Below are 13,208 nucleotides of genomic sequence, written 5' to 3' on the forward strand. Positions count from 1 at the left end.
CGGCATATTTTTTTATCAGTTTTACAAAAAAAAAAAAAGCAATGAAGACTAAATCACTAGGTGACAAATGGCCACATTTATTAGCTGTTCTGCTGCTTTCACATGATTTTCTTTAGCATATGGAGAAACATCGAAGCTTCAGGACAGCTACTGAATGAATCTTGGGGATAGACTGTTTTAGCTACCACTGTTTCCGATGTCAAGAACACTACTGAGGCCAAATAAGGAAAAAACACATCTGATTCTTCTTTGATAGTTTCCATTTATTCAGCTACTTTAATCTTGACAACATAAAATTACGGCCTGTGTTCGATCACCTGCAGCTCTGCTCTCACTCCAGAAGGCAGCTGCAGTCAGGGGTGCTGGTGCACACCCTGATGTCGGCCTCATGAAGATGAATCACTGACATCTTGCAGACTGTATGCCTTTTACACGCCTGGTGATATATGTCTACACCAGGAAACCAGGCCCAACAGCCAGACCTTTCAATCCCACACACTGTTATTAACAGTCTTGGCTGTCATTCTTCACTGAGCTCCTCTACATCAGCAGCACACACACAAGCTTCCAGATGTCTTACACCTGACCTGGTCCAATTGGCCTGCTGAACAACCAGTTCAACACCAGGGGCGTTTGCTGCAGAGTATTTTTTTTCTGATCAGGAAATAAGTTCATCCAGCTGTTCCAAAGGACTAGGTGCAGTGGTTCAACAGGAAGATGGAGATTTAAAGTTTTATGGGCTATGTAATGCATTGCCACCCAGGCAATATTTTTATATTCTCATGCCTGAGAAGAGAATTTAAATGCAGATATGTGCTGTACATTATACGACCTCTGCAAACAGGGAAAATTATGTTTTTAGGAATCTGTGTTTTGTTTGAGCTTCAAACTGCTCATAGTCCTTTCAGTGCACCTTTTCTAGTCACACTGAAAGGAAACAAAGAAAATCCTTTGTTCAGCCTTTCTCTGTGACCAATAGTTCTGACTGGGCTGTGGTAGTGGTTAATACTGCAAGGGCGGCTCAGCTGCTGGTCATAAAAACTGTAACCCAGAATAAAGCTCATTCTTTGGCAGGAGCTCCCTGGTGACCAGGCAGTCAATCATCTTGTCTCTGCTTCCTCCACTTCTGTCACTGTAAGCATCCCTCCGGATTTGCAAAACTCATAGGAAGGGGACAAGCGATCAGTGACAGCCGCAGGCTCTGACCACCATGTTGCGGTACTTTTTGAGGATGACGTTGGAGCTGTCATCAAAGTAGAGCACTGAGATGCCATGGAGCTGTGTTGGGGCACAGCAGGGCCTGGGCACCGTCTCAGGGTTAATAAAGTGCACCTGTGGTTAGAAGAAGAACAAATCAGTCCTCAGAAAAGTGGAGGTTGTAGTGAAAGTGCTCGTCATCAGGGGCATTTTGGGACTTACCAGAGTTTGCACAATAGCGTGATTAGTGGCATTCATGTAGGAGTTGAGAGGGAAAGCACATTCCCCTTCGCAGTAGTATGCTGCATAGCCCTCTGGTGCTATAATCCAGTCCTGATCAGAATAAAAAGGGTCAGTTAAGTGTCACTTTTAGAAATTAAGGAAACTGAAATGAAATAAAATGAGGTTCTGAATCATACCTGCCATCCCAAATCTCTGAAACTGACATACAGCTCATGCTTTTTACACCCCTCTTTAGAGATGCCGAGGTTATCTGAAAGTGAAATGTGCTAATATGAGTACACACAAATGTATTAAAGTTACAGGCCTATGGACTGAAGTCATTAGAGCTCTGTGATAGTGAGATTTTAAGGGTCCAGACACCTGTTGCAGCCTCCACTGCTTTTAGTGCATCCTGAACAGTCCTCTGGGGTTTGGAGCGGTTAGACTGGCGACCCTTGTGGCCGTGGGCAGAACGGATGCTGCGGAAGCGCACCTCACTGGCTTTGAAGAAGGCAACCATGAAGGGGTGCTTGTCCTGGGGCCCACTGCCCATCACCAGCCCTGCCAGTTGGGGGTTCCTCCTCTGGCCTCCAGGGGGAGACAAGGGAAACAAAACTTAAGAGTCTCAACCAGCCACTGAATATGACAAGAACCCACATCTGAGTTAGTTTCTACTAACCAATCATTTGTTCATCCTAATATGACTGCAACAACCACAATAGTAACTTAAACTCAGAGAGAGTTTGAGAAGTCTGTAAGAAGTGTCTACACAGATTGACTCAATATGTGGTGTCACTTCTAACCACAGGATTTAAAGAGCATTCATCACAGCCTTAAATCATTACTCTGGACAAAGACTGCAGTCTTTAAACTGTTGTTGCTTCTGTGGATCCCACCCCATGACTGTGTGTCAGCGACTCACCATGGCTGTCCTCCAAGACTAGGTGCAGACCTAGGTTCTGTTCGGGGTTGACCAACCAGAGGTTACTGGTGGCAGTCAGGTCAAAAACCAGCCAGCCCTCCTCTGCAGCCCAAACATCTCTCTGGTCCAGCAGCAACAGCTCCACTTCACTGGGGAAAGAATAATATACATTTAACAATCGGGGGCAGATAGACGTTTTAAGGTTTTTGATCAAGTGCTTCCACAAACAGGTGCTTTTTGGACATAAACTCAAATTTCAGATTCACAGAACTTTCCTTGGAAGCTAAACTGTCAACCATCCCTGCTTGCAAGTGCACAAAATACAATGGTGAGGAGATGTCCACTGTGATCAACTGCCTTTCATTCCTTAGTGAAATTAATGGTAAACAATGGCTGTCTGGGAACTATGAAAACAATCTAAAGGTGTGTGATATGCTTAGGAAAATGGTTAGCTGTCATTCAAATTATATAAAATTAGTACACAATAGGCTAAAAACCCCAAACTATATGTGTGGTCCTGTAATAGTAGATAGAAAGTATTTGGACAACTTATTTTATGTTGTTTTGGCTGAATACATCAGCACATCAGATCTGAAGTAAAACAGAAACTTTAAGAATTTAAAGAACTATCAGCCGTGTGTTTGAAGGTGTTTACATCAGACAGTGTAGGAATCATAACTATTTATACACATATTCCCCAAGTGTTCTGACAGAGTAGCAGGAAAATGCTACATTAATGGCAACCAAGAATTCTATGGCCTAACACTGAAATGTTGTTGATTTGCCAAGTCAGACACTTGACCTCAGTCCAACTGAGAATGTGTTTCATTTGCTGAAGACCAGGCTGGAGGCAAAAAGCCCCAAAACAAATAATTGAATGTGAATATGGCTGCAGCACGGGTCTGTTAGTTCAGCATCACCACCGAAAGATTCTGCAAACCAAATATCAAACATGATCGTTTATCAACCTGTCCATCTATGTTGTGTTACCTAAAACTGTTCAGCTACATATAAAAGAGGCTACAGTTGCTACATTGTTCATTAGATGTGAAAATGAACAACTTCAAATAAAAGCTGAGAGAGCTATATAATATAGTCATTGTTTCATTTCAAATCAAAAATGTGCTCAGTTACAGAGCCAAGAAGAGAAAATGTGCTACTGTCCCCTTTTTTCTTTTCTTTTTTTTTTCTTTTTTTCTTTTTTTTTGTCTCACACTTTGTTTCACATAAACTGATTAAACAGAAGGGACAAGTACAGGAAAACTGTTAGGACACAAGGACAAGCTACTTTAAAATTTAATAAGATTGAATTTTGAGTCAGTTGAGCCTTAAAAACAGCAATCTGAACACCCACGGTAAATTCCCTTTGAGCTAACTGAATCATGTATTTCCCCCCACAGCGAACAGCCATTATCAAAGAAGCATTTTCTTTACTTCCAAGAAGAAAAATCTTACACTGATATGTTGTCTTAAGGGCAGATTTCACAGACAATAGCTTTGTTTACAGACTGAGTTTCAGACCCTCAGGCAGACGTCTGTCTTTTAGTCCCGCTGCCTGCTCGTCTGAACAAAGTGGCCCGTGTGTCTGTGAATGACAATGGCGTTGCCCTTAACACCATCGTCAGCCCCACTGTCACCGCTGAAGGACTTAAATCTACTGCTTGCATATGATTCCTTCTGTTCGTGATCCCTCCATGTGGGTGGATGGTAGAGCTTTGATTTATGAGGGAGAGGGGATTATAGGGGAGTATAACTATTCTTCAAGGGGAGATATGTTATGTTGTTATCCGATTTCAGATTTGAAACAAGAAGATGGTGTGAGAGTCACATAGAAGCTGGCAGACTGACAGACAAAACACAGCTACAGACAGTAAGTCGGACAGAAACATGGAGGAATAACCACCTGTGTAACACAGAGAGTAAAATAACGTCTTGAGGGTTGAGAGTGTTATTTGTGGTTGGAGCTGGGTGTTTTAAATGCACGTCTCCTGGGGACTGTCCTGTTCTGACTGCGTGAGAGTAAACTTGCTCTGGAGAGAACCACTGTGTTTCTGTAATTGACACTAATGTCTGTGTAAACAGCTACAGTGCTGACACTAACATCGGCTGAAATAACCTGTGGGGAAAATGTAGACAGACACAACCAGCGCAGACAGATCTGTGTGCACGTACGGCAGCACGTACGTAACAACCAGTTTTCACAGAAAAACACACAGTGGCATAATGTGTTTATTTAAATCCAACCACACTACTTGTACTATGTCACTAACATAAGAGGATAATCATATGTAGGAATGACACATCCAGCTAACATGAAGACTTGGAAAATCATTTGAGAAATGCTCTAAAGGGTGTGTTCACCTAAATTACCAAAAAAAAAAAAAAAAAAAAAGAAAGAAAGAAAAAAGAAAAGAAACATCACAACACATTTTCAGCTGGTTTTAAGTGCTCGGGTTTCTGTCATCACCCCGATATACCAGATAAATAGAATTTCATTAGTTTACAGTGACTGAAAAATTACATTTAAACATGTCTACAAGGCTAAATAGCTGCTAAATAGCATCCGCTGAGGATTTGTCCAACCAAAGTCTTGCACAAATTAAAATGTCAACTTCATGGTGGCATTAGGGGAAAAGTTCATGGCGGTTTCTGGGCAATCCAGCCAATAACTGCTGAGACATTTCAGCCTGGACCAAGGTAGTGGACTGTGACCAACAGTCTGACATTGCCATTCATGGAGCCACATTGGTTACTGCTGAATTTTTTTTGAATGATGTGAGCACCACAGACAATGTTTTATTCAAGTCCATCAAATGGGGGTAATATCTCAAAAAAATACCAGATCAATGTGACAAATATGATACAAGATCAAGAAATCAAGGGTAAATATCAGCATAGTAATGGTAAAATTACTGGGAGCTGAAGATGAAAACCAGCATACCTATTTGGAGGCTCCTGCAGGACCTGGTAGACACTGACTCTGAATGTCTCATTCTCATGGCGTTCCCGGATGAAATCCTTGTAAATTCTGAACTCAGCTGCTGTGATGGCCTCTCCCTCTGGAATACGGGAAAGGTCGAAACGAAATTCCCTTCGGTGCTGCTGGTAGAGAAGATCCTGATCCTGATCAACTATTAGGAAAAGAAAGAGAAGAGAGTATAGGTATGACGGACCTGAAGAACAGGTGATTTTCTGGTTGTGAGACAGGGGTTTGAATTTGTAAATCAACATTTGATTGAGGCTTAAGTTTCATCAGATTCCCCAACCATACTCTACCCAACTGTGATACCACCATGATTAATAGCTGACTCCCCGGCTGACACACACACACACACACACACACACACACACACACACACACACACACACACACACACACACAGTAAAATAACAGGGAAAGTTTGTACATGTGTGGAAAAAGCAAACCGCTGAGTACAATCAGATGGTAAACGAGTCAGTGGCTGCAATATCTGTCAAAACTGTCGCTGACTCAAAGGACTCTCTGATGTGTGTCGCTCTGCCCCCTGTCAGAAATAGGAAAAAATCCGGCTTCCACGAGTGAAGCGATTGATCTAAACATCACTTAAGTCGACTCTGCCATACATGCCAATGTGGGGGAGAAAAAACATACTCCGGGCTCAGTTTGGCTCCCTGTTTAAACTGCACACATGTGCTGACCACAAGAAAAGGCCTGTTAAGGCACTGCCCGGAAAACCACAGCAGCCAGTGTGCTTTTACAAACACATTCACGTAAAGTACAGAGAGCCACACAAATTCATGTGTGTGACTTAACTCCCAGAGTCTGTACCACCCGCACCTCCCTGATCATTTTGCCATGTAAGACTGCCCAGTGATTTCATTGTGATTGTAGAGGATAAAGTGAAGCAGCAGTAGCGGGTGGCACAGTGGGGTTTCCACCCCTCCCTGAGCCAGCTGAACCTCTCTAACACTCAGAGTTTCCAGGAGAACGGTGGTCAGAAAGACCCCGGAGCTCCCTGAAGCTTTCCAGTGCCGTGTTTTTTCAGCGTTAGTCAGTGTGTTTGTCCTTGGAAAGAGCAGCAGAGGTCCCCGGTGAAGGTGTGCAGAGCAGAGCAGAGCAACGATTAGCCCCTTAAAACACATCCTGCCCAGTGGCACAAACCATGACATCACCATGACATCAACCTGTGTTCATATGATGGTCCACCATTGTTTCAGTGCACAGACACCTATACACACACAAGTCCAACGCTAGAAACATCACTTTTTTTTTCAGGAAAGCATGCACACACACACAAATTGACTCAAAGTCCTCTAAAAACATTTCCAACGACACAAAAACACACACAAGCCGTTCATCGTTAAGAGCAGTGCATTCTGAACCCTGCGAGTCATTTGTTTTACCGCAATTAAATGCTGGAAGGGAACGAGGGGTGTTTTTATGAAAGCAATAATTGCTTGTAAGGACTTGGTGTGTTTACGTTAGAGACCATTAGCCGCAGAGATCAGACCTCAGATATGCAAACTTCCTTCTGGGAGGCATTTCAACACTTCAGATTTCTTCTGACACTGCGGGGCCACACAGTCACGGAGCCATCATTAACCTACTGCTATTTTATAGCAAGTGAGAGTTTTTTTTTTTCTCACAAATCGGTGTGGGTGGTTTTAAGATGCATCACAATGTCTGCACAGAAACAAAACTTTAAGAAGTGTTATTAATGCCATTCTGTGCATCAGTCATACTCTGCCCATTCATTTGACATGTGTATGATTTTTAACTTATTAAAGTTACTGGTACATATCGCTCAACTGAACATTTTCTAACCTTTCAAATCTATGAATGTCTGTGTGTGGACAAGTATTTCAACATATTTTATACCCTAAGCCGGTTCGTTGCAGATTGTTAGAACCACCAAAAGGTTTTTGCTGAAAAAATTTTGCCCCTTTTTTTAATAGCTGCTGCAGAATGTAGAGGAGGAGAGGGCTGAAAAGTATCACATCAAGAGAGGCCGTGCAATTACAAGTGGAGCTTAAGAGTAAAAAGAAAGCAATTATTTTGCACGTGGATGTATAAATAATGAGAAGTTTAATGAGATTTTCTGGTGGGCCAAAAGAAATTCTTCATATGATCCACTTATGCTACCTACAGATCAGCTTAGCAGGACAAACACATTTCTTCCTGCTCGTTTTCAAAAACACAATACTCCTTCTGTTCTTCAGTGAAACGGCCATTCCTCCAACTGTTAGGAGAGAATTTTGTACTCGTTCTTTTTTTTCTTTCTTTTCTTGTAATGAAAGCCAGTGACATTTCTGGTCATTAAGCCTTTTCCCTTGCTCTGCAGGTGTGTTGTGGTCAATGCAAAAAAGCCCATACTGAACGCATGTGTACTCGTCTCCAGGCAAAGACTTCAGCAGCAGTAAACAAGCAGAGCAGAAAGCTGCAGAACAGCTACGACTGATAGCACTGACAGCACAGTCGGGCCTCAGCAGTATGTTCAGTCCCTTTCCTTATAAACAAATGTACATTAGAAACTGCAAATGTGTGGTGCAATAGCAGCTGCCTTATGTAATGTTGCATGACAATGAGACTAATGCTTTTTCCTGTGATTCTGGAGTAAAACCTGTGGTTTGGCATTCCAACAGAAGTAAACATATGCAGCCATGTACATGTATGAGCTTGTGTGCAGTTATGTGATATACAGAATGTGTGTGCAGACTTAACAACATAAATACACAAGCTCTCAAATACTATCTAGCAAATAAAAAAGAGGGTCTGAATATCTCCTTTTTAACTTTCTCTCTAACGTAAATAATTTCACTTAAAGATTCTGAGTAAATGTGGCTGATTTATTTAAAATAATTGAATATGCAACTTATGCCACTGTCCACCCGCACTGTATTCTGAGGTACGCTGGGAGAAGAGGCTGGGAGGCTCGGCAGCAACTCTCCCTCACACTGGAAGCTGCGGTCTTTGGAAAGGAAATAATTCAGTTCGGTCTTGAATTGATCCTCCAGGGACCACCAAGAGAGAGCCACTCCAGCACATTGTGGGAGCATGAGCTAAAAACTCTGCCAATCATCAGCACAGAAGGCCGTGGTGGGCTTTAGAGAGAAATAATACACACTCATTGTGGCCTTTTTTTCCTCCTTCCTCTTTATAATCAAAGTCTTCAGATGTGGAACCACATAAATCTGTTATTGGTTTTCAGAAACAATGTTGTTTCCAGAACTCATTAGCTAAAGACTGTCAGTCAGAAGTTCACGACTGAGGACATAAAATGTTAAGTTATGCATTTCAGATTTTTTTTTACAGTTTCCAAATGTTTAGTATTAACTACACGTTTATAGGCTGATTATAAAAATAACTCTAAATGGATCCTCACCTACAAACAGATGGTTAAAGGTTTGTTGGAAACATCTGAGATTAACAAACTTCATCTCTTTACACTGACCTATAACCCTCGTCCAAGCCCTGAGGCAGGAGAGGGCCATAAAGAAGACAAGGGTTGGTTTTGGACGTAACCACATCCGGATAAGAGCAGGCACCATGCCATCTGCTTGTTTCACCATAGTGATATCAGAGCTGCTGTGGGATCTCCAAGGGAAACAAAGGCAGGAGTTGCCTTTTATAAATTCAATTATGTCTGAGTGTGCCCTGAATCCCACCTGCAACCCCTGTGATTTACACCCTCCAAACAAACATACAAACAGACAGAGATACAGGAATGCACGCACACCTGCAATAACAGAGATTACTACAGCAATAACATGTGTTTAGATGCAGTTTCTGTATCTAAACATCTATCTTGATCTCGCTCAACTTGTCTCTCACTCCCCAGGGGTTTAGAAATGCCTGTTCAATTCCTAGTCATGCGAAACAAAGCCACGCTAAAGCCTCTCCCCCAGAGCTTTGAAGGGATTCTGGGGAAATCGGATACAGGCATGTTGTCATAACATTTACAGCTCGGAATGCATAATGCTCGATTTCAAGTGAAGAAAGTGAGCTTTCACAGTGACACACACACTTAATCAATGCACTCTTGAATTGTAGTGGCTGTAGAGGGCTTGACAACAAAATGGAAAGCACTTAAAGCCTTCACCTCTTAAGCTGGTTGACTCAGATAACAGAGATACAACTGAACAACATCATAAGATATGTTGTCTTTTGCTGATCTTTTCTCTTTTTTCCATTATTTTTTGCCAAGAATGCTCATGTAACTAAAAAATAATTTTATTTAAAAAGGTTACAAATTTTCATGAACCACTTCCTATGGTATTATTTCATGGTCATTGATGAATCAGGAGGAACGCATTTTGATTTTGACATTCAGTACAGAGAACCAAAGGCACATTATATGTCCTTATAAGAAGGTTAAAAATCATAAAAATCGACTTTTATAATGCTGCTAAGCCACTACACACTCACTGGGTCTCTATATTTTAATACAAGTTAAACACATTGCCTCTATAAACTGAAAAAAAAAGTCAGATGAACTTACCAAGGTTCACAAAGCTCATCACCATATCTGCTTCATCTAAGAAGCGGCTGTCCTGTGGGGTCACCACAGGGGAAGCCTGGGTCGGTAAAACGGGCTTGTAATAAGAGTATCCGTGCGGCTCTGTGTCTGTAGAGATGGTATTATACAGGTCCAGCATGAACATCGGGGCAGCATTGTGTTTAGTGTGGACGTGCGGCCGCGGACGTTGCGGCAGCCCCAGGATGGAGAGGATCTCCCGCTGCATCTCCCTGCGCTCCTGGCTCCGCAGCCGCCGCTGGATGAAGCTGGAGCGCACCTCATTGTCCATAGAAAAGTTGGAGAAGGCGACCTGCGTGGCCAACACGCAGTAACACCAAGACAGGAGAGTCAGTAGTGTCGCCAAGGCGCCTGTCACCATTTTGCCCAAATTTTACGCGCGGCTCTAACAAGTCGAAAGATAAGACTGGAGATGCGGTTCTATTATAAAGAGTCCTCCTTTATGTGAACAAGTAAAAGACACTATTCAACTCTATCAGCCCAGAATATCATTCCCTCGTCATCTACCGTTACGCACCGTCTGATCCTGCCGTGCGCTCTTCTACATGGTGCAACTTGGGAATGGATTTTATCGAGGCTGTGTCAGGGGAGGGGCAGGAAGGGTTCAGAATGGGATAAACCAGGACTGGGACGGCGTGTGGGAGTGAGGCAAAGAAAAGCAGGGCGAGAATGGATCAGTGTCCTTTCATGAAGTGCACAACGGTATTTTGGTAATGAGATGGGTGGGGTGTGGACTTTTCAAATCCAAGTGTCCCATCACTGCGTCCTTTGTTTGGATATGATTGCTTGGCCATTGAAGCAAGTGGGATCTAATTAATATCTGATTAGCACATTTTTTTTGCCTTGGAAATCTTTCTTTTTTTCTGCAAGTCTGGCAGCCAGCTTCTCTTCTTCAGTCCTAACATCAAAGGTTATGTGTACTTATTTTCAAATCCCATGCTAATTTCTTTATAACTGATCTGCACTGTTAAAATGTATTGGCACGGTGCCTCAACAGTGCACACATGGAGATACTTCAACACTCAATTATCAGTCTAAAGGTATAGAGGGGAAATCCCATAATCCCTTCTTCAACACAGACACCTTTGAACTCAAACAATAAACTCAGGCCCACCCTAATTGTTGAGGGGCCTGAGTGATCAGAAGCAGCAGCCCAGGCACATGAAGGGACATGCCAATGGCCCCTATGAATTACTACAACAATGTGTAAAGAACTCCACTGCGACTGCTTTAATGGAGAGTTAATGGGGGTGGAGGGCGTGTGATGAATGACAAAGGAAGAATCCAACACTTAAGTACAGATTGTATATGTGCTCAGCTCTGGTTTGAGGATAGCGGTGACTTGATCAGGACATAAAACTCTACAGAGGAGATAAATGTGTCAAAGCCATGAAACTGAAATGGCCTTTTACTAATGTGCTTTTCTGCTTCTCAACTTCTATTTGCAACTTCTTTCCTTATATAAAAGGGGCCACTGAAACAATCCACAAATAAATTCATTCAAACTAAAATTATCCAACAAAAAGGTAATTCAAAGTTACTTTAGTATCAGAAAAAAAAATGTTTTTCCCAGCAGAGGTGACTTCAGATGACTCATTCCTTGAACTCCATTTAAACTCAAGAGTCCTCCCTATCCACTACAAACATTTGTAAACTGTACTTCTTCTTTAACAGTAACTATTTAAGACTGTAAAAATCTGTTTTGCTCACAGACTCTTCAGCAGGATGGATGCTTGTCAACAGGTCTGATATGGATCATTTATTACAGCTCCCATAGGAGCCACAATCATATTGTGTGTCATACTATTTTAATGCACACAACAGATGAATAAGAAGCTCGGAAAGTGGTTTTGTCCACATATTAGAGTGTTATAGTATGAAACTTTGAAGGGGTGTATTGATCTTTCACCAGCAAAAAATCTTTATCCTATACACAACTGGCCCATTTTTTTCCCTTATAAATCTTTTTACATTATAAAGATTGCAAGCAAACAAGAAACAACTAACAAACCAAAAACTAACAGTGCAAACAAATACAAGGTCACAGGATGATCAGAAAATCAAAGCAAATCTTCGTAATTTTAACTAAAATATTGCACATGGTAGATACAATAGTAATAAAATATCTGTCACACTGGCTGAATAAACACACAGTTCTTTTGGAGCTGTACAGAGTAAGTCATCTGTTCTTGACTATGTAGGTGTCGATAACAATATTGATAAAGAGGGCAGCATTGGGACAGTTTTTCTGGCCTTTTTACTTGCTGCCAACAAGATCTGTAAGAGGCAGGGATTGTCTTTCTTAGCCTGTCAGGGATATGTCCAAGATAGAAGGATGTGAATGTACTGATACAAAACCGAGGGCTGTTGCTAAATCCTTCCAGAAAGACTGAATAAAAAGACAAACCCAGAGGACATAATCATGATCAACCATGATTTCTCCACATTCCCTCCAGCAGCATAGCTGAGTGCCAGTTTGTTTAGACTTCTGTTTGGGGGTGATAAAAAAAAAACAAAAACAAATCCAGTTTTTCCAATAGAAGTCTCTCCAGGTCCGGGAGTTGGTGGAGGACGGCTGCATTTCCCAGGCAAGCAGCCACGTCTCAATGTCCAGCTCTTTTTCCCATCAGTGTTTCACATAGTTTGTAGTGTCATTCAGTGATGTGATGCCATGAGGCCTTTATTGTTTCCTGAGGTATAAGCATCAATAAATATATGAATAACAAATGGTGACTCTCTTGACCAGATTTTTATTTTGTACTCTAGCTCCCTTTCACTCGGATTTTGTGTGGTTGCAGGCAAAATCTAAATCTAAACAGGCTTCTAAAGGACTAAAGGCATAGTTATTGTTAGTGTTGGAAAGTACATAAAGGTATTTACTACAGTAGGCTACTGCTGAATAATTAACTACAATTTTTAGGTCTTGCAGTTGATGCTGCTTTATACTTTTACATTTCAGGTGGAAATATTGTACTTTTTACTTCAGTAAATTTATTTGAGAACTATCTCTCGTTAAATAAAATAGCATAGCTCCATCTTCTAGACAAATTGCAGCTGTTTTACCTAGTTGTTACTATAACAATTATCCAAATAACAAATAACACCCTGATAAGGAGACGGACGAGACAGAGTACATATGGAGGGTACTGTGGGTTTGTCCACTGAGACCCATGATAACTACATTTTTCTGTCCTGACTCCATGCAGACCTGCTGGGATAAGCTGGCAATAAACGAGAAACCATTAATACATATGTACCCTAAAAGCAGACACGCTTCACACTCTCCCGAGCTGCTTTCCACTGAATAGTAAAGCGACATTTTATCGTACACTGCCTCCAAGCGTTAGCTCTTG

At 41.8% G+C, this 13,208-nt stretch overlaps 1 protein-coding gene across 1 annotated transcript; it reads right to left on the minus strand.

Annotated features, from left to right (window-relative positions):
• Positions 1 to 101: 101 nt before the first annotated feature.
• On the minus strand, positions 102 to 10,391 carry LOC121179180 (bone morphogenetic protein 7-like). Its single transcript, XM_041033858.1, has 7 exons — positions 9,820 to 10,391; positions 5,283 to 5,472; positions 2,342 to 2,490; positions 1,801 to 2,007; positions 1,617 to 1,690; positions 1,420 to 1,530; positions 102 to 1,332 (listed from the first exon to the last, which is right to left on the minus strand). The coding sequence occupies exons 1-7, from the start codon at positions 10,214 to 10,216 to the stop codon at positions 1,183 to 1,185; spliced, it is 1,278 nt and encodes a 425-aa protein (XP_040889792.1). The 5' UTR covers positions 10,217 to 10,391; the 3' UTR covers positions 102 to 1,182.
• Between the last annotated feature and the right edge of the window lie 2,817 nt (positions 10,392 to 13,208).

This window comes from Toxotes jaculatrix, chromosome 3, assembly GCF_017976425.1.
Source record: "Toxotes jaculatrix isolate fToxJac2 chromosome 3, fToxJac2.pri, whole genome shotgun sequence".
NCBI lineage: Eukaryota > Metazoa > Chordata > Actinopteri > Toxotidae > Toxotes > Toxotes jaculatrix.